The sequence below is a fragment of the Oncorhynchus keta genome, chromosome 11 (assembly GCF_023373465.1).
Source record: "Oncorhynchus keta strain PuntledgeMale-10-30-2019 chromosome 11, Oket_V2, whole genome shotgun sequence".
NCBI lineage: Eukaryota > Metazoa > Chordata > Actinopteri > Salmoniformes > Salmonidae > Oncorhynchus > Oncorhynchus keta.
In genome coordinates, this window is record NC_068431.1 from 11,715,991 (window position 1) to 11,737,148 (window position 21,158).

At 40.8% G+C, this 21,158-nt stretch overlaps 2 protein-coding genes across 7 annotated transcripts in view; both read left to right on the forward strand.

Annotated features, from left to right (window-relative positions):
* Positions 1–4,902: 4,902 nt before the first annotated feature.
* On the forward strand, positions 4,903–8,906 carry LOC118374254 (V-type proton ATPase subunit e 1-like). The gene is made up of 3 exons (XM_035760630.2): positions 4,903–5,535; positions 5,778–5,825; positions 8,131–8,906. Exons 1-3 carry the CDS (start codon positions 5,441–5,443, stop codon positions 8,222–8,224), a joined length of 237 nt encoding a protein of 78 aa, XP_035616523.1. The 5' UTR covers positions 4,903–5,440; the 3' UTR covers positions 8,225–8,906.
* A 147-nt stretch (positions 8,907–9,053) lies between these two features.
* Positions 9,054–21,158, forward strand: part of LOC118374256 (CREB3 regulatory factor-like) — a 34,660-nt gene continuing 22,555 nt past the window's right edge. For 3 of the 6 annotated variants that reach the window (XR_008147261.1, XR_008147262.1, XM_052529449.1), the window contains exons 1-3: positions 9,054–11,038; positions 18,480–18,581; positions 20,015–20,140. Coding sequence is in view for 1 of the 6 variants with exons in the window: in XM_052529449.1 (XP_052385409.1) it covers positions 11,024–11,038; positions 18,480–18,581; positions 20,015–20,140 (243 nt within the window). In the remaining 5 variants the exon portion in view is untranslated. Of the gene's footprint in view, positions 11,039–18,391; positions 18,582–20,014; positions 20,141–21,158 lie in introns of all 6 variants that reach the window. The other 3 variants (XR_008147265.1, XR_008147266.1, XR_008147263.1) reach the window with 3 other exon arrangements.

Genomic DNA, 21,158 nt, shown 5'->3' on the forward strand with positions numbered 1-21,158 from the left:
TACAGCCAGGCCTGCACTGAGAACAATCTATGCTTCCACTAATACGATGCTGCCACCTGAAACAAACTAGGGTCAGAGATTGGATATTATGACGAAAAGCTTATTGTTGTGCACAGTGTGGAACAGCGGGCTGTCAGTCTCCCACCTATTCCTTTCTTTGGATTGGTGGATACATCTCGTTTATTTTAATACTTTTTTGAATATTCACTGAGGGGTTGAGGTCAACTGCCTGTATTCAATGGAGAGTGAGATGGATTCAGGGTTCCAGCGAAGGGAAATCTTAACGCTACAGTATACAATGACATTCTAGAATCTAGACGATCCTGTGCTCCCAACTTTGTGGCAACAGTTTGGGGAAGGCCCTTTCCTGTTACAGCATGACAATGCCCCCGTGCACAAAGTGAGGTCCATAGAGAAATGGTTGGTCGAGATCAGTGTGGAAGAACTTGACTGGCCTGCACAGAGTCCTGAACTCAACCCCATCAAACACCTCTGGGATGTATTGGAACGCCAACTACGAGCCAGGCCTAATCGCACAACATCAGTGCCCGACCTCATTAATGCTCTTGTGGCTAAATGGAAGCAAGTCCCCGTAGCAATGTTCCAACATCTAGTGGAAAGTCTTCCCAGAAGAGTGGAGGCTGTTATTAGCAGCAAGGGGGGGACCAACTCCATATTAGGGCCTATGATTTTGAAACAAGATATTTGATGAGCAGGTGTCCACATACTTTTGGCCATGTAGTGTATATATAGAGTACCAGTCAAACGTTTAGACACACCTACTCATTCAAGGGTTTTTCTTTATTTTCACTATTTTCTACATAGTATAATAATAGTGAAGACATCAAAACTATGAAATAACATATGGAATCATGTTGTGACCAAAAAAGTGTTAAACTATTTAAAATACACTACCATTCAAAAGTTTATGGGTCACATTTTTGTCCATTAAAATAACATCAACATCAAAAAATACAGTGTAGACATTGTTAATGTTGTAAATGACTATTGTAGCTGAAAACTGCATATTTTTTATGTAATATCTATTGCCACCCAGATGAGCTCTGCCAAGAACATTGTTCTGCTGGCTTACCACCGCTGGAGCAGGCAGCTAGAGATGGTTGACCAGAAAGATCTGATGGACTAGATCAAGACTGAGCTGTGACACCCCCACCCCCACAGGCTCAGACTCCGGGTAGCTGCAGGGGTTGTTTCTACGGAGTGGCTGCGATCTGACTTTTCTGGACCGCTCTTCTCAGGGGCTAAAGGTCCCGAAGCTTCTGCACATGTGCCGGATTCTCTACATACGTACAGTCTCAGCTCTACTAGTAGAGAGTAGGCTACTCTGGCGAATGGTGCTCTTTTAATAAAGTCTTATGTAGCTAAATTTGAACAATGGGAAAGTAATTCTGCTTTGAAAGTTGATAAACTTGTAACCTCAATTTTGAGAAAATGACCTTTGAATATTTCCGTACCTACTGGAGAGCTCTTCTTTGTCTACACCATTTTAGCATCATTCACACCTTCTTAAGCTTTAGCACCACCCATCTCCTTAACATCTTTAGGCTAGGGGGCGGTATTTTCACGTCCGTATGAAAAGCGCGCCCAAAGTAAACTGCCTGCTACTCAGGCCCAGAAGCTAGGATATGCATATTGGTATTAGTAGATTTGGATAGAAAACACTCTGAAGTTTCTAAAACTGTTTGAATGGTGTCTGTGAGTATAACAGAAGTTATTTGGCAGGCGAAACCCAGAGGACAAACCACCAGGATTTTTCTTTTGAGGTCACTCTCTTTTCAATGAGTTTTCAATGGGAATCTAGAATTCTAAGGCAGTTGCTTGCAGTTCCTATCGCCTCCACTGGATGTCATCAGTCTTTAGAAATTGGTTGATGTTTTTCCTTTGAGAAATGAAGAAGTAGCCCTGTTCAGAATGAGGGTCGAGTGAAGTGTACTGTTGTGGTTGAGGCGCGTGACCTGAAAGCTCGCTCCACTTTGTTTTTATCCGCTATTGAATGCAGTTTATCCTGTCTTCAGTTTTATCGATTATTTACGTTAAAAAAATACCTAAAGTTGTTGTAGGAAAGTTGTTTGAAATGTTTGGACAAAGATTACAGGTAACTTAATATTTTGTAGTCATGTTGTGCGAGTTGGAACCTGTGTTTTTCTGGATCAAACGCGCCAAATATGGACATTTTGGAGATATAACAACGGAATTAATTGAACAAAAGGACCATTTGTTATGTTTATGGGACATATTGGAGTGCCAACAAAAGAAGATCTTCAAAGGTAAGGCATGAATTACATCGTTATTTCTGAGTTTTGTGTCGCGCCTGGTGGGATGAAATATGAGTGTCTGTGTTTGTTTGATGTGGTGCTATCCTCAGATAATAGTATGGTTTGCTTTCGGCAGTAAAGCCTTTTTGAAATCTGACACAGCGGCTGGATTAACAGTAAATTTATCTTTAAACCTATGTATAACACTTGTATCTTTCATCAATGTTTATTATGAGTATTTCTGTAATTTGATTTGGCTCTCTGCAATTTCACCGGATGTTATTTGAGACAATGCATTACTGAGCATAACACGCCAATTTAAACTGAGGTTTTTGGACATAAAGAGGGACTTGATTGAACAAAACAAACATTTATTGTGTAACATGGAATCCTGGGAGTGCCACCAGATGAAGATCATCAAAGGTTAGTGATTAATTGAATCGCTATTTCTGTCCTCTCCTTGGCAGGAAAATGTCTGTATGGTTTTTTGTGGCTAGGCGCTGTCCTAACATAATCGCATGATGTGCTTTCGCCGTAAAGCCTTTTTGAAATCGGAGACTGTGGTTGGATTAACGAGAAGTGTATCTTTAAAATTGTGTATAATACTTGTATGTTTTAATTATGAGATGTTTTAATTATGAGATTTATGTTGTTTGAATTTGGCGCCCTGCAATTTCACTGGCTGTTGTCGAGCCCAGAGAGGTTGATCTGAGCGTTCTGTCCTAACAACAACAACAGTCAAGCACCCAAGCTAACCTGCTAACATTGGCTAGCTTGTTAGCTACTTCCAGACACAAATGAGAGAACAGCTCACTGACCAATTTACTTGCCCTAGCAGAGCTGGTTAGGCTGTTTTTATGCTATGCTATATTGGTGACAGCAACTGTGCTGCTGGCAACAATTTATGCTTTTTTGCCAACATATACTGACATCAGCCATATTCAACGGGTGTTGAGCGTTCATAAATGTATCAGTTATTTTGCGCTCAGAGTAGATAGCCAGAACAAATGTACCTGCTACGTCTATCAACAGTTGTCACAGTGACATTCTATTGAAATAATTACTTGCATTGTGGAGTCTTTTGTTAAGACATGTAGCTAGCTAGCTAGGTAAACAATGAACCATAATCCCAACTCGTGACATTACTACCCTGCATGAATCTGCAGGTAGCTAACCAACAAGGTTCAATGTTAGCTAGCTAACATTAGGCTATAATTAGCAAAGCAAATGGTTCTGAGTTACAAATAATAAGATCATACACTTAACGTTGGCTAGCAAGCCAGCCAGCTAACGTTAGCTAGTAAGCTATCAATACATTAACTTGAAATGAAAACAACCTTCTGTCAAAATTAGAAACGTGTAATATCTGAAAATGTAGCTAGCTAGACTGTCTTACTCATGCTCTGAAATCGGAGTAGATAGCCAGAGCGAATTTACCAGCTACGTCTATCAACAGTTGTCGCAGTGACATTCTATTAAAATAGTTACTTGCCTTATGGAGTCTTTTTTAAGACATGTAGCTAGCTAGCTAGGTAAACAATAAACCATAATCCCAACTCATGACGTTACTACCCTGCATGGATCTGCAAATAACTAACCAACCAGGTTCAATATTAGCTAGATAACATTAGGCTATAACTAGCAAAGCAAATGGCTCTGATATACGAATAATAAGATCATACACGTAACGTTAGCTAGCTAGCTAACAGTACATTAACTTGAAATGAAAATGACTTTCTGTCAAAATTAAAAACGTGTAACAACTGAAAATGTAGTTAGTTAGACTATCTTACCCATAATACAGTGGTGGCTGACTAAATACTTTTTTGCCCCACTGTACATTGTGGATGGACGCTTCTCCCTGTCACGGTTGCCATGGTTGCCCTTAGTTTGAAGATGTAATCCGGAGACAGGTGTTTTCTCCATCTCCTTCGGTATCATACTCCAATTACCCTGTTTTCAAAACTCGGACCTCCAGAGAGTGGAGAGCCACATTTTTGCATTTCTACTACGTGATAATTTTTTATTTAAACAGGTGTTAAACTTGGATTAGCTATACATACTGACCAGCTCGGGCAGAAGTGGGCTATATGGCAGACCAATCCGAACTCATCTCTCGGCATGTCCAGCCCACTTGTTATCTCAGCCAATCATGGCTAGCGGGAAGGTTGCTCACTTTTTCTGTGGCTAAACCAACTAGGCTCATAATTTAACAATTGTATTAATATTTACTGATGGCATACAAGAGCTGGCATTTTACTCTCACGCGGCCTCAACTCAACAGTGCTTGCCACTAGGCAAAATATGTGCTTTGAAACAAAACACAGGTAGGCTACAGTTTGTTAACACGATCTGCTCTGAAATTCGCTCTCTGTACATAATTCAAAACAACACTGTACATAACAAAGAAGATCTAAATGCATATTCCCATGAAAATAATTGAGATCAAATGGTTTGCATGCAGATGCTGCATGGATGTTTCTCCTGTAAAACTTTAAGAATTATCTTTCAGGATTGACAGTGAGAAAAGTGTGAGGGGGTGACCACAAAAAAATGTGTGCGTAAAGTTAAAGTAAAAATAAACACATGATACAGATCTTTACTGGAGCAGGACGGGGGCAGAACGCGGCGGTTACCTACGGATATGCAGCCTCGGCCTTGTTTCTATGGAACCTTGCTGAAAGGTTGCCTTTAATGGGCAAGCTACGTAAACAGAAATGGTACCGTATATATGTCTTTAAACTATGGACACCTTCGATAGATAACTAGCAGAAATAGTTTGGTGCTTCTGTTTTTCATCACTGGTTATTTGGACAAATCACGACTTCGCAGCTGTTCGCGTCATTCCAATTTCGGAAGCGGAGGGGACATTCGGTCCATGGACTTGCCCGTAACTTTGAAACGGAGAGGGTGGAGCTCAAACTTAACTTGTTACTGCATTAATTTGGTTACGCACTTCTACAATGTATCAACAATAGGCTACATTATGCATCGCGATTCTTGACGTAGGCGCTTCTTCATGTGACCTGATTTACCGATATGCTACTAAAGTTCTGTAGTTCTCACGGACTTCTCGTGAATTTAGTCTAATGTAGTAGGCATTAGACAGTAAACGGGTTTTAAATCAACATTCTTAAATCAACAAACAATTCATAAGACGCAACATGGCTTTTTCCATTCCTATGGTTATAGTTACACTGTTTTGGGGATTTGTTGGAGGGGTGGTACCATGGTTTATTCCGAAGGGACCAAACAGAGGGTGAGTAATTGCGGAACATAATTCATTTTCTACTGTGCAGGAAATGTGAAAGAGATGAGAATGAAAAATAATCCTGGCTGTCGGATTTTGTTTATCGATATTATATCACAAAAAGTTCACGAAATGTATAAGCAAATGACGTTTTTTATGGCCCACTCTGATGGTGTGGCTTTAAACTTTAGAAAAATAACATGTTTATTCCATTGCATTACTGTATGAATGGCCATATCTGCTTCTCACAGGGTCGTCATTACCATGCTAGTATTGACTGCAGTTTGCTGCTACTTGTTGTAAGTATCACGATTTTTTTTTTTATCCCTTGTGAAATGTATAGATGTTTTGCTATACAGCACAGACTTCGTTCAACTTGTTTGTTCTTTTTTTTAATCGACAGAGCAGTGTAGTCACGTGGGTCGCGCGTCAGCCAGGCTAGTGACCTCTGAGCTAGCTAGTGACAGGCGAACACACATACCTACTTATTAACAACATTTAAGGAAGTTTATTTTACAATTATTCATAAATATTATCCTGCCAATATGTAGAAGTAAAAAATAAAAATAAAAAAAACATGCTTTCAAATTGACCTTTTTGTAATGACCATCCAGTGTTGCATCTTTTTTGGCTTGTATTCATTTAAAAGAAAAACTTTATTTAACTAGGCAAGTCAGTTAAGAACAAGTTCCTATTTTCAATGACGGCCTAGGAACAGTGGGTTAACTGCCTGTTCAGGGACAGAACGACAGATCTGTACCTTGTCAGCTCGGAGGTTTGAACTTGCAACCTTCCGGTTACTAGCCCAACACTCTAACCACTAGGCTACGCTGTGACAATACACCAGTAGATCTATAATTGTACACATTTATGAAGATTTTACACTATTATGGAGAGATGTACTGCTTGTATTCTTTACTTATGATAGAAATAAGTTGAAACAATGTTATGTAATTAATTTCATTATTCTTTTGGCCAAATTTCATATTCACAAATGTAATTTACAAACAAAACACCACATTTTCTTACCTTGCAAAAATAAATTGAACTGTATTTTAAGACAATTAAATACTCTGCCAACAAAAAAGCTGTTGTGATGAAGGAATGTGATATTGTACCCCCTAACCCCGCCCCTAGCCCAAATGTCCTTTGTATATTCTTTATATATACTTGTGTTCCTCATGTAATTTTTGTATTGATTTGTTGTTAATAAAAATATATATTTAAAAGATTAAAAACATTGTGACATCCATGCATACGTGCTATATTGTTCCACCGGTAGGGGGCAGTAAACACAAGGCATCGTGTGCATTTATTGGTTCCTTAGCTCTGCCAAGAATGTGAAAGAAACAGAATACCCTTTTGTATTTAAGTGTGTGAGAAACCAGTGTGATTCACACGAGGATCAAATTGGTGAACTTTGACCTGAAAAACTGGGAGAAGTTGCAAGGAGCTCAATAAGCCACATCTTTGTTACAAATCCACTGTCTTTAATTGGGGCTCTGTTCAAGTATTTATGAATCTTCTGTTCACTTTGTCTATTTAGCCTGTATTCACATTTTACAGATAGCACCACTTAAAGGGGCAATCTGCAGTTCAAACTATTTACAAAGCGGTCAGTCCACCACTGTTTCTGTAAACAGCTGAGGGACGGGGCTAGAGAAATGTAACCACGCTCAAATTAATAGACAGCTATGGATACAAGATATAAAAAAGTATCGTTTTAATCATGTTTTGAGGCTATATATTGTTTGTTTACAATTACATTGTTTTCAAACAACAGGAAAACAAGCTTATTTTGGGTTCTGGGTTAGAAAGTTAAACAAAGCTCGTGAGGCAATTCTAAGTTATATTCTTCAAGAATCAATGGCTATATATCATCAATTTAAAAGTGGGAAAAAGGGATTGCAGATTCTCCCTTCAAACTATGTTGCCTAATGAAACCACTCTTGCCAGTTATCAGTGTTTAATGGATAAGGTATAGGTCTCTGTGCTTCAGAACAAATACCAGAGAGTGGGCTATTAGTTGCTGCCAAATATGACAGCTGGCCTGATTATAGCACAGTCAGATCCATCCAGGCGGACCCAGGAAACAGTCAAAACAAACAGCAAACAGTTACTTGGATTGTCTGCTGCATCTATTTACATAGCAACTCTTTTTGATAAATATTGAGCTTGTGGAGCAGCCTATGCTTGTGTGTTACTGAGCCGTTGTGTTAATGAACCAGCTGACGACAGTAGTTGGCCACAACATTGAAAGCAAATGTACAAAACAAGCACAGTGCATTGTCTCCTCAGTAAAATGTTGGGAATTCATGAAGGAGAGAGGTTTGCTGAACAACTCCTTCTTTGTTCTCATTAAACTGTATTTCATTGATCACTCCACAGTACATACTGTTATTGTACGTTAAATCATTTTTGTTATTGTTTTTACATCATTGGATCTAAAAAACAAAACAATCCACATTCTGGCTTTGTTCAAATTAAAGATGAATTCAACACAAAGATGATGAATGCTTGAAGCAGATGAGGAGCGTGCACAGTGAATATGCTAATTGAAAGGCTATCATAACGGTTTTTTTTCTCGTCCCTGTTCTTTCACAGCTGGTTGATAGCCATTCTCTCCCAGCTGAATCCACTGTTTGGACCTGCTTTGAGTAATGACACTATTTGGTATCTGCAATTCCACTGGCGCTGACTCTGCCCTCAATGACTGAGAAAGGCCCAGGAGGACCAAGGACAAAGGCATCATAAACCTGTCCATTTAGCATTTTTTTTACTTTATATCTGACTCTTGGTTTACCTAAGATAATGGTAATAAATATACTGAAATAGCTTGCAAGATGGAATTCATGATAGCCTGTAAAATGGTCACCAACATCTAGGGAAGCTATATCTATGTAGGAATTTGAAAATGAGGGGGCAAGTGGTTGAGATACACAAAGCACATCGAGTTAAAGTGATTGTTTTATTTCTTACTGCTGAGTAATAGCCTCTTCTATTGATTGGAGGGGGGGCAGGCAGATCTAAGTCCTCCATTCCTTCCCACAAGGCCCTGAGCTCAGACCCTCCCACCAATGGAATCCTTGGCTTTGTTTATATGTATTTTATTAACCTCACAGTTACTAAGTGTTTTAGGTTAAATGCGAATGTATGACATAGGATCTTAAGCGATGATTGGATTCATTACCTTGCTCATCCTATCAGCTTTAAGTGTTTCTCAAAACTCATATCTCACCCAACTTGTCTGTTACAATTCATATTTGAAGGTGCCTCAAAATCCACTTTGTGATTTTGTATTGTATGTACATTTTTGGGGACACAATGTGCCCAAGCATTTCCTGTACAGGCAGTAATGTTGACTAAATGAGTTAACCTAGTCTGTATGTTCCATGTTTATCTTGCCCTGGACAATTTTTTTCCAACATTGGGTAACAATGTCAAATCACAGTACATAACAAATAGCATTATGGCAGATCTAATCAAAGATGGTATTTGTAAACCCTAATGACTTGAGTGTCATGCTTGCACCAAGCAAGTGTAACCTAGAGCCTTTGAAAATACATTGGGGCAAAAAAGTATTTAGTCAGCCACCAATTGTGCAAGTTCTCCCACTTAAAAAGATGAGAGGCCTGTAATTTTCATCATATGTACACTTCAACTATGGCCGACAAAATGAGAAGAAAGAAATCCAGAAAATCACATTGTAGGTTTTTAATGAATTTATTTGCAAATTATGGTGGAAAATAAGTATTTGGTCAATAACAAAAGTTTATCTCAATACTTTGTTATATACCCTTTGTTGGCAATGACAGAGGTCAAACGTTTTCTGTAAGTCTTCACAAGTTTTCACACACTGTTGCTGGTATTTTGGCCCATTCCTCCATGCAAATCTCCTCTAGAGCAGTGATGTTTTGGGGCTGTTGCTGGGCAACACGGACTTTCAACTCCCAAAGATTTTCTATGGGGTTGAGATCTGGAGACTGGCTAGGCCACTCCAGGACCTTGAAATGCTTCTTACGAAGCCACTCTTTCGTTCGGCGGTGTGTTTTGGATCATTGTCATACTGAAAGACCCAGCCACGTTTCATCTTCAATGCCCTTGCTGGTGGAAGGAGGTTTTCATTCAAAATCTCACGATACATGGCACCATTCATTCTTTCCTTTACACTGATCAGTCGTCTTGGTCCCTCTGCAGAAAAACAGCCCCAAAGCATGACGTTTCCACCCCCATGCCTCACAGTAGGTATGGTGTTCTTTGGATGCAACTCAGCATTCTTTGTCCTCCAAACACGACGAGTTGAGTTTTTGCCAAAAAGTTATATTTTGGTTTCATCTGACCATATGACATTCTCCCAATCTTCTTCTAGATCATCCAAATGCTCTCTAGCAAACTTCAGACGGGCCTGGACATGTACTGGCTTAAGCAGGGGGACACGTCTGGCACTGCAGGATTTGAGTCCCTGGCGGTGTAGTGTGTTACTGAACGTAGGCTTTGTTACTTTGGTCCCAGCTCTCTGCAGGTCATTCACTAGGTCCCCCCGTGTGGTTCTGGGATTTTTGCTCACCGTTCTTGTGATCATTTTGACCCCATGGGGTGAGATCTTGCGTGGAGCCCCAGATCGAGGGAGATTATCAGTGGTCTTGTATGTCTTTCATTTCCTAATAATTGCTCCCACAGTTGATTTCTTCAAACCAAGCTGCTTACCTATTGCAGATTCAGTCTTCCCAGCCTGGTGCCGGTATACAATTTTGTTTCTTGGGTCCTTTGACAGCTCTTTGGTCTTGGCCATAGTGGAGTTTGGAGTGTGACTGTTTGAGGTTGTGGACAGGTGTCTTTTATACTGATAACAAGTTCAAACAGGTGTCATTAATACAGGTAACGAGTGGAGGACAGAGGAGCCTCTTTAAAGAAGAAGTTACAGGTCTGTGAAAGCCAGAAATATTGCTTGTTTGTAGGTGACCAAATACTTATTTTCCACCATAATTTGCAAATAAATTCATAAAAAATCCTACAATGTGATTTTCTGGATTTTTTTTCTCATTTTGTCTGTCATAGTTGAAGTGTACCTAGGATGAAAATTACAGGCCTCTCTCATCTTTTTAAGTGGGAGAACTTGCACAATTGGTGGCTGACTAAATACTTTTTTGCCCCACTGTATATAGGTGTCATTATTGAAGTATGTATATTACTTCCCTATTTATAAAAATGTCTGGATAACGGTATTACAGCATCTGAAGTGTGTGCAATGCTCTGCATTGTGTGCAGTAGTATACTGTAATTTAGGTGCAATGTTTTGGGTCAAGCTTAAAGCTTCAGTGCGATTGGTCAGTGAAGGACCAGGTGACTCGGTAGTCACGCGCTTTCCAACGAACCCGTCAGGAAGAAGAAAAACAAAACAAACGCAAGAGAAAGGCAGCGTGGACTCCATTGAAATTGCTTTGTTATTGCTCAGATAGGAATAAACACGAAGCGAAACACGACACAAAACGTTCATATGGGGTTTCTAAAGGTGAGCTGAACGTTTTTAAAACCATTTGCCAAACTTTGTGGATAATGTTTCTTCGTTGTATGCTTGTTACCTCTTGTCTTGGTTAGCTGGTTATATCGTGCTGCTGTGAGAGGGGCGGGACGGAGGCCATACTGGAGCTAGTTGGTAGGGAACAAGATTGAGCTATTTTCGTGTTAAATCGTGCTGAACTAAAACGTCTTACTTATTTGACAAACCATTTTGTCTGTATCACGACAACTGTATATATATATGTGCATGCACAATGTAGCTCCTTTCAATAGCTTGCATTTTTGTTTACGAAATTATTTTTATTTGTAAGATTGACATTTAGATTATTTTTTTTTGGGGGGGGGGGTGTCATGCGGGTGTTGAAACGAGGTGCTGTGAATCAGGCATTCCCCATTAATGATTTTTGGGTCAAGTAAAATCAACATCCTCTTAGGGTACACGCCCCCCACCCCCACCATGCTGCTACAGAGCTCGAGAAAAAGATCTAGAACATTCTAGGTAAATTGAGCAAAGAATAAAGACAGCATTTGACCGAGTTTGTTGACAAATTGGCATTTCGGGGATTGAAGGGCGTCAGCTAGTCGGGACGGTTGTCAATGCCTACTTTTGTTCAGTGTCACCGATATATCCACGTCGTGTGTTTATAATATTGACTAACTAGATATGCGTGTTCCCTCAGTAATTTATACGGTGATTACATAGACCTCAGAAAAATGATCTCCTATGCGAATTCTGCCTGTCAAGGGGTCATTTTGCATGTATTTAGTCAGCTATTTAGGCCACAAAAACAATCCTTTTAAATTGCTTGTTGTTTTCAGTCTCAACCTACAATGAAATCTCCTGCTATTGACAGTAAAGCCGACCATTCGTGCATATCTGGAGGCGGGCTATAACTGCGCTTTGACCAATAGGGCTGTTGGATTACGTGGGTGTTGGCCCAGTATAGTAGTAGTTAGTTTGACGTTGTACTTGTTTGTGTTGGGATCCATGTTGAGTCAGCCTCAAACTATTAATTCAGTTGATTAGTGATTATATTTGTTTTTTTTGCTCACTGCCATCCTGTATTGCAGAGGTATTATGCTGTGTAGTTAACGTTAGATCGTCCATCCTCATCGCGTGTAACGCTAGACATCTAGTCCTATATATATACTGAACAAAAATATACATGCAACAATTTCAAATATTTTACTAAGTTACAGTTCATATAAGGAAATCAGTCAATTGAAATAAATAAATGAGGCACTATTCTATGGATTTCACATGACTGGGCAGGGGTGCAGCCATGGGTGGGCCTTGGAGGGCTTAGGCCCACCCACTCAGGAGTTTTTTTTTTTCCCACAAGGGCTTTATTTCCTACAGAAATACTGCTCAGTACCCCCCCCGCCCTGCGCAGATGAAAAAGCCGGACGTGGAGGTCCTGGGCTGTTGTGGTTACACTTGGTCTGCGGTTGTGAGCCCGGTACTGCCAAATTCTCTAAAATGACAATGGAGGCAGTTTATGGTAGAAAAATTAACATTCAATTCTCCTGAAACCGCTCTGGTGGACATTCCTCTGCCAGCATGGCAATTGCAGGCTCCCTCAACTTGAGACATCTGTGGCATTGTGTTCTGTGAAAAAACTGCACATTTTAGTGACCTTTTATTGTCCCCAGCACAAGGTGCAACTGTGTAATGATCATGCTGTTTAATTTGCTTCTTTATATGCCACACCTGTCAGATGGATGGATTATCTTGGAAAATGAGAAATGCTTAAATTTGTACACAGCATTTCAGGGAAATGCGATTTTTGTGTGTGTGGAACATTTCTGGGATCTTATTTTAACTCATGAAACATAGGACCAACAATTTATGTTGCGTTTTATATTTTTGTTCAGCGTAGTTTATACGTGGTAGATCTGAAGACTTAGCCCATTTCTGCTGTAATTCTTTCCTACATGATCGATTTGCCCCTGTAAACTTAGGGGTGACCAGTGTTGCAAATTTGATGTGGAGTGCTCTGCATGCTGAGAATACCACACACATTCTTGTCTTGACTCTTTGCTCAACATGTCCTCAAAGCAAGGTTGTCATTACCAGCTGTGGTGGTTAGACCAGAAGTATATCCTTCAGAGTACATGAAAGAAAGATGTCTGCCTCAGTGTATTGGATAACTTTGTGATAATAATAACATGGTAATAACTGAGATAATAAAACGGACCTAAACTTCGTTGTTACAGAAATTCAACAATAATCCTGAAGCAGTCCATTTTGTATATTGGTAGTACAGTATCTCAAATGTTGCCAGCCTTGCAGACAAAATCAATGCAATTTAAAACATCTAGGCTATCTAGATGTACACTGAACATTTAATGGTAAACAAACAACCCCTTGAAGTTAGGACATTTCTCTGTATTGTCTCTCAGGCGTAGTAGTCAGTTAATTATTATAAGGTTGCTGGTACTGCATTTGCTTCCTGGTTTGTTTTGGTATTGGCCCTAGACCTATAAATATGCTTGCATGATATTGATAGAATTTGCCCGATAGTATAAGTTTGCGTGACTCATCTTGCCATGTTTATAGCCTACTTTTCTAATGTAGTTGTAGAAACATAGCTATTTCTCTGTGTAATTAATTAGCGAATGGAGATGACGACAAATAATTCCTGCTACCACTACCAAATCGGCCTATCACACTTGAGATTATTATCTCTCTGTTATTATATTATAAAGCCAACACACGTGGCAAGGATTCAGTTCAGCACGGAAGCGGAGCTTTTTCTGTAGGACGCTACCTTCAATATTAGCAGAATTATATGAAACTTGGATATGCCAGTGATAGATTTTTTTGGTGTGCTGCAAAAGGTGCACAGGAGAGGTCCCTGTGTTTCTAAAATATACCTATGCTGGCCTTCACACCAATGTTTTTTGTTTTGTTTGTTTTTTTTGTGAAGCATATCAGTTGGTGACGGGGTAGCAATTGATAAAGTAGATTATCACAATATTATCTTTGATGATATTTATATACAATATCAGTCAAAAGTTTGGGCACTACTCATTCCAGGGTTTTTCTTTATTTTTTTTTTACTATTTTCTACATTGTAAATAATAGTGAAGACATCAAACCTATGAAATAACACATATGGAATCATGCAGTAACCAATAGTGTTAAAACAAATCAAAACATGTTTTAGATTCCTCAAAGTAACCACCCTTTGCCTTGATGACAGCTTTGCACAGGCGTGGCATTTTCTCAACCAGCTTCACCTGGAATGCTTTTCTAACAGTCTTGAAGGAGTTCCCACATGCTGAGCATTTGTTTGCTGCTTTTCCTACACTCTGCAGTCTAACTCATCACAAACATCTCAATTGGATTGAGGTCGGGGTGATTGTGGAGGCCAGGTCATCTGATACAGCACTCCATCACTACTCCTTGGTGAAATAGCCCTTACACAGTCTGGATATGTGTTGGGTCATTGTCCTGTTGAAAAACAAATTATAGTCCCACTTAGCGTAAACTAGATGGAATGGGGTATCACTGTAGAATGCTGTGGTAGCCATGCTGGTTAAGTATGCCTTGAATCTGACAGTGTCACCAGCAAAGCACCTCCTCCGTGCTTCATGGTGGGAACCACATATGCGGAGATCATCCGTTTACCTACTATGCGTCTCACAAAGCCATGGTGGTTGGAGCTCAAATTTGGACTCATCAGACAGACTAATATCCACTGCTCGTGTTTCTTGGCACAAGCAAAGTCTCTTCTTATTATTGGTGTCCTTTTGGTTGAGGTTTCTTTGCAGCAATTTGACCAAGAAGGCCTGATTTCTATTATTGTGTGCATGTAGCTCAATGTTGTCAGGGATCAGAGAAGTTGGGTGATATGCGGAAGACCCATTTCAGTTGAATGTGTTCAGTTGTACAACTGACTAGGTATCCCCCTTTCCATGGTTGTAAAGAGTATTTTATTAAAAAGATGTAGGTCCATTATATTTTCTACATACTTTATATGTGGTTTAAGTTTACAAAGAACCCCCCACCCCCTTTTAAATGGTCAATTTGCTGGTAGGCTGGTTTAGCCTTAATGTTTTTTGTGTGCTTATGAGTGAGACCCTCCCACCCTGAAGTTGGTACAGGAGTATGACTGTCCTTTGTATCTGTCATTCCCCACACAATCAGATTGTGAAGTGGGCTCATGTTTCCTAAGGCCTGTGGCTTAATGCCTATGGCTTAATGCCTTTCCAATTGTGTTGAGACCTTTGAAGCCAGCTAATGCATAGTGAAGTTTAATTTCCGTCAGGAGCAGCTTGTGACATCCATTGTGACCAATGATATATACAAAAAATAGATTGCTGATGCTATGTATTGGCCAATGAGAGGCTTTGAAGCCACCGGTCGGCCATATTGGTAATCCTCAGCAGCAGTCCTCCAAAGGAATGAATGGAATTACACAGTATTTCAATTAAATATTTCAAGGACAAATTAACATGTATTTATGTTTTTTTTTTTAGGTTTTAGTGGGGACAGTAACATTAATATTTTAAAAATTAAACTTTAAGTAAAATGGCTTGCTATATTTTTGATTTGCATGTGCAGCTCACATAACACACTTTTAAAAAGGATGCTTTAAGGTGTCTGTGATAGAATAAACATGGCAAAAACCATGTAAATGCATTTCTCTAGCTTCCAAAAGTTATTTTACAACGGTGGGGGGGAGTAGTAAAATGGATCAGCCGTGGGGGGAGGAGTAGTAAAATGGATCAGCCGTGGGGGGAGGAGTAGTAAAATGGATCAGCCGTGGGGGAGGAGTAGTAAAATGGATCAGCCGTGGGGGAGGAGTAAAATGGATCAGCCGTGGGGGAGGACTAGTAAAATGGATCAGCCGTGGGGGAAGGAGTAGTAAAATGGATCAGCCGTGGGGGAGGAGTAGTAAAATGGATCAGCCGTGGGGGAGGAGTAGTAAAATGGATCAGCCGTGGGGGAGGAGTAGTAAAATGGATCAGCCGTGGGGGGAGGAGTAGTAAAATGGATCAGCCGTGGGGGGAGGAGTAGTAAAATGGATCAGCCGTGGGGGGAGGAGTAGTAAAATGGATCAGCCGTGGGGGGAGGAGTAGTAAAATGGATCAGCCGTGGGGGGAGGAGTAGTAAAATGGATCAGCCGTGGGGGGAGGAGTAGTAAAATGGATCAGCCGTGGGGGGAGGAGTAGTAAAATGGATCAGCCGTGGGGGAGGAGTAGTAAAATGGATCAGCCGTGGGGGGAGGAGTAGTAAAATGGATCAGCCGTGGGGGGAGGAGTAGTAAAATGGATCAGCCGTGGGGGAGGAGTAGTAAAATGGATCAGCCGTGGGGGGAGGAGTAGTAAAATGGATCAACGGTGGCTTCAGAACAGTGCTCCCTGTCTGTCATCTAGTGTATATATAAATAATTGATTGTGACCCATATGTCAGTGCCCATAGTAAACTAACTTAACCTGTCTGCATAGCATACTGAAGAGCCCATTATGCTTTAGTCGTGATCTCCTATTTCAAAATCTTGCGCCAACAAGTTTAAAACATGGAGCCTGCCCTAATCTAGTTTGACTACAGTGCTGTCAATATCAGGTGTGGGGCGCACCGTTGTTTATGTCTGAAATCTGCAATTATTTCTGCCTTCCTTTCATCTCTACATTCTGCCGTCAACAGAATCCTATCATCACAGAAATCTGACAAGGAAGTGAGTGGTCAATCGTAAGCGTAAGAGAGAGGCCTACTCTGTAGCGTGCATTTTAGAAACTGTTGCAGTAAGGCATCACGCAGTGTGTTTTTAATGTCCAGGGGGATGTTTCTGTGTAGAGAGGACAAGGATATTAAAATGGCAGAGTGCAGTAGCCAGGCTGGCAGGCAGTTTCGCATGGCATCAGCACATTGCAGCAAGGGCTTCCCCACAGTGCCTCCCAAAACACAATCGCCCTCATCTGAGTGGCTCTAACAGGTGTGTGTATTTTCAGGACCAGGACTGCACTCGCAGCACATTACTTTTCCTTTGCATGGCATTTTAAGACTCATCAACACATCTCGCTTTTAAGGTGAGCTATGTGTAACCAGTAACATACTGGCTAGGTATGCGTAACCAGTAACATACTGGCTAGGTATGCGTAACCAGTAACATACTGGCTAGGTATGCGTAACCAGTAACATACTGGCTAGGTATGCGTAACCAGTAACATACTGACTAGGTATGCGTAACCAGTAACATACTGACTAGGTATGCGTAACCAGTAACATACTGACTAGGTATGCGTAACCAGTAACATACTGACTAGGTATGCGTAACCAGTAACATACTGACTAGGTATGCGTAACCAGTAACATACTGACTAGGTATGCGTAACCAGTAACATACTGACTAGGTATGCGTAAACAGTAACATACTGACTATGTATGCGTAACCAGTAACATACTGACTAGGTATGCGTAACCAGTAACATACTGACTAGGTATGCGTAACCAGTAACATACTGACTAGGTATGCGTAACTAGTTTCAGCCAGTGCTACTGCTCTACTTTGCAGGCTATGCTGCCGTGTCTGTGTGTCTCTGTGTGATGCTGTGGCAGGCAGAGAGAAGAGGAGGTGGTGTTTTTCTGTTGGTGTTTTTCCTCTGCGGGCAAAAGCTGCTGTGTGAAAAGCAGACAGGGGTGATAAGAAGCTCATTTGACTGAGTTGGCAAACCAGGTGGAAAATGTCATCCACCACTAGAGGAGCTGGGTTGTTTTGCTCTGTGTCACAGCTGGCCAGCACAGTGGCCTCTCTCCCCCCAGCATATTTCTCATGATTTGTTATGCAAACGGGGTCCAGTGACTCTGCTCCCTCTCTTTGTGACTCTTCGTTGGCAGCAGGGAATGGTAGCTAGCTAGTGTCGTTTTAAAAATAGCCTAGACACAGTGTTTATTCAATGCTCATTCTGTCTCGCATCAAACTAATCTGCTGTCTGCAGGGAGGGCTCCCAGTGTATTATCTGGATCTGAAATGCTGCAATCGGACAATGTCTGCAACTTTGCTCGGCTTCGACTGTCTCTCTTTCAAACATGGAAGCCCCCCCCCCCAGTCTTGCACTGAGTGTAACCAACACAGTCATGAGTTAAGATATATCACACTAGAGTTGATAGAAGTAGGCTATGTGTTCTGATTTAAATGAACAGCCGGTCTTGACAGTCGCTCTCAGAAGCCGTGTTTGACGATCTGCACAGAATCTCAGCTTGCAGGCTAAGTGACAGTATTATGTGTTTTTGGCGTATAAGATTGTAGGCGGGGAAGTGGGAAAATGTGCAAACATATGTAATATCTTACTAATTGAACCCTTCCATTCCCCCTGTGTTCTCATCTCTCTCCAGACACCAGGCACCAGACGAGAACTAGACTTCCATGAGTTCACAGAGTTTTCCACAATAAAGAAGACTCTTTTTGTTACTTAACTCATAGATTTTTCTACTGTCGGTTGACATCATCCGAAGACGACTGGGACACGAGGTGGAGGAAACATTCACAATAAGGAACAGAGATCGGTGCTCGGCGATGCCTCAGGTAATGGAAGGGAGGGTTCTTTAGACGTCGTCCAGCTTTAGCCAGTTGTCTCTCTATAGTCTTGCAATTGACCAACTTCTGAAGCGAAAACAACTAGGTTGCTGGACAGTTAATGGACAGTCTGTAGCTTAAAACTGACAGACCTCAGTCTAGTTGCCCTGCAATTACAATGTGGATGATATAGGCACAGATGGAACAATGAGCCGGTTAGTTAGAAAAGTCTTTGATACAGCTGTCAGTGAACAGACAGCCTATGGTGATTTCCCACGTCCATGGGAACATTCCCCTTTTTATCCAGACTGTCCCAACCCCACAAATGTTGTTTGTTCACTGTTACTCTCCATGCTTAACGTTTAGTTAAAGGGGCAATCTGCAGTTGGTGCATCCATTAATTAAAATTTTAAATAATTAAAATGTACTTTTATGTTCATTTTATATATATACCCATTGATTCTTACAGAATGTAACTTATATTGTAATTGCCTCATGACCTTAGTTTAAAACGGGTAGCTTCTTTAAACTACAACTATACTGAACAAAAATATAAATGCAACATGGAACAATTTCAAAGATTTAACTGAGTTACATTTCATTTAAGGAAATCAGTCAATTGAAATAAATAAATGAGGCCCTAATCTATGGATTTCACATGACAGGGTTGCAGCCATGGGAGGGCATATGCCCACCCACTTGGCAGCCAGGCCCAGCCAATCAGAATTAGTTTGCCCCCACAAAAGGGCTTTATTACAGACAGGAATACTCCTCAGCAACCCCACCCTCCCCCTCAGACGATCCCTCAGGTGAAGAAGCCAGATGTAGAGGTCCTGCCTGTTGTGGTAAACATTCAATTAACATTCAATTCCCTGGCAACAGTCTGCGGTTGTGATGCCGGTTTGACATACTGCCAAATTCTCTAAAATGACGTTGGAGGCGGCTTTATGGTAGGGAAATGTAACATTCAATTCCCTGGCAACAGCTCTGGTGGACATTCCTGCAGTTAGCATGCCAATGGCACTAACCACTAGACTCTCCCTCAACTTGATACATCTGTGGCATTGTGTTGTGTGACAAAGCTGCACGTTTTAGCGTGGCCTTTTATTGTCCCCAGCACATGGTTGATATGCCACACGTGTCAGGTGGATGGATTAACTTGGCAAATGAGAAATGCTCACTAACAGGGATGTAAAACCAATTTGTGCACAAAATATGAGAGATACGCTTTTTGTGCATATGGAGCATTTTTGGGATATTTTTTTTTTCAGCCCATGAAACATGGGACCAACACTTTTACATGTTGCATTTTTGTTCAGTATAATTATCTCTGTTCACTCTGAAATGGAAAAGTGGTATTTAAATATGTTCTTCAGAGTATTATAACAGGACAACAGGATTTGCAACAGGTTGAATAGTTTGGAATGTTTATTTCCCCTTAGCCCGGCATCAGTGGAATGGATCTTCCCTTTGGGGATTTCTTTCAAAATTATACTTTTGCTGATCAGGCGCTGACCAGCACGGACCTGTTGGCGAGTAACACAGACCCAGACTTCATGTACGAACTGGTAAGTGTTCTCCGTGCAGAGGAGCCTCCGGGCAGGATCACAGCTTACAGATGATAGAAAGAATGATAGTAAAAAGCTTTGGTGCACCTTAAATTACCTTTTGGGCAAAAAGGCAAACTCCAACTACTTTTTCATTGGCAAGTTTAGCAAATTTAGGCATGACGTGCCAGCAACGTAGGCCGAACCTACACATCCAAGTATAAATGACCAAATTATTAGAGACGAGCGTTGTCATTTTGAGTTCCGTAAAGTGAGTGTGGAAGAGGTGAAAAAATGATTGTTGTCTATCAATGACAAGCCACCAGGGTCTGACAACTTGGATTGAAAATTACTGAGGATAATAGGGGATGATATTGCCATATTTTCAATCTAAGCCTACTAGTAAGTGTGTACCCTCGTGCCTGGAGGGAAGCAAAAGTCATTCCGCTACCCAAGAATTCCACTGTCCCCTTTAATGGCTCAAATAGCCGACCAATCGGTCTGTTCTGTTTGACCAGATACAATGCTATTATACAGTAAACAAATTGACAACAGACTTTTAGCACCCTTATAGGGGAGGACACAGCACTTCCAGAAATGACTGCTATATTGTGGATAAAGAGTTACCTAACAGAACACAGAGGGATGTTCTTTAATGGAAGCCTCAAACATAATCCAGGTTGAAGTAGGAATTCCCCAGGGCAGCTGTCAAGGCCCCTTACTATTTTCAATCTTTACTAACGACATGCCTTTGGCTTTGAGTAAAGCCAGTGTGTCTATGTATGCAGATTATTCAACACTATACACGTCAGCTACTACAGCGACTGAAATTACTGCAACACCTAACAAAGAGATGTAGTTATTTTCAGAATGGGTGGCAAGAAATGTTAGTCCTAAATATTTAATTTAAAAGCATTGTATTTGGGACAAATCATTCACTGAACCCTAAACCCCAACAAAATCTTGTAAAAATGTGGAAATTGAGCTAGTTGAGGTGACTCAACTGCTCGGAGTAACCCTGGATTGTAAATGGTCATGG

What these genes read in the sequence shown, in the direction of transcription:
- LOC118374254 (XM_035760630.2), top strand. Translation starts at nt 5,441, where the DNA reads ATGGCTTTTTCCATTCCTATGGTTATAGTTACACTGTTTTGGGGATTT. An exon ending in CCGAAGGGACCAAACAGAGG is followed by an intron (nt 5,536 to 5,777) that starts GTGAGTAATTGC and finishes TGCTTCTCACAG; the next exon opens with GGTCGTCATTACCATGCTAG. An exon ending in GCAGTTTGCTGCTACTTGTT is followed by an intron (nt 5,826 to 8,130) that starts GTAAGTATCACG and finishes GTTCTTTCACAG; the next exon opens with CTGGTTGATAGCCATTCTCT.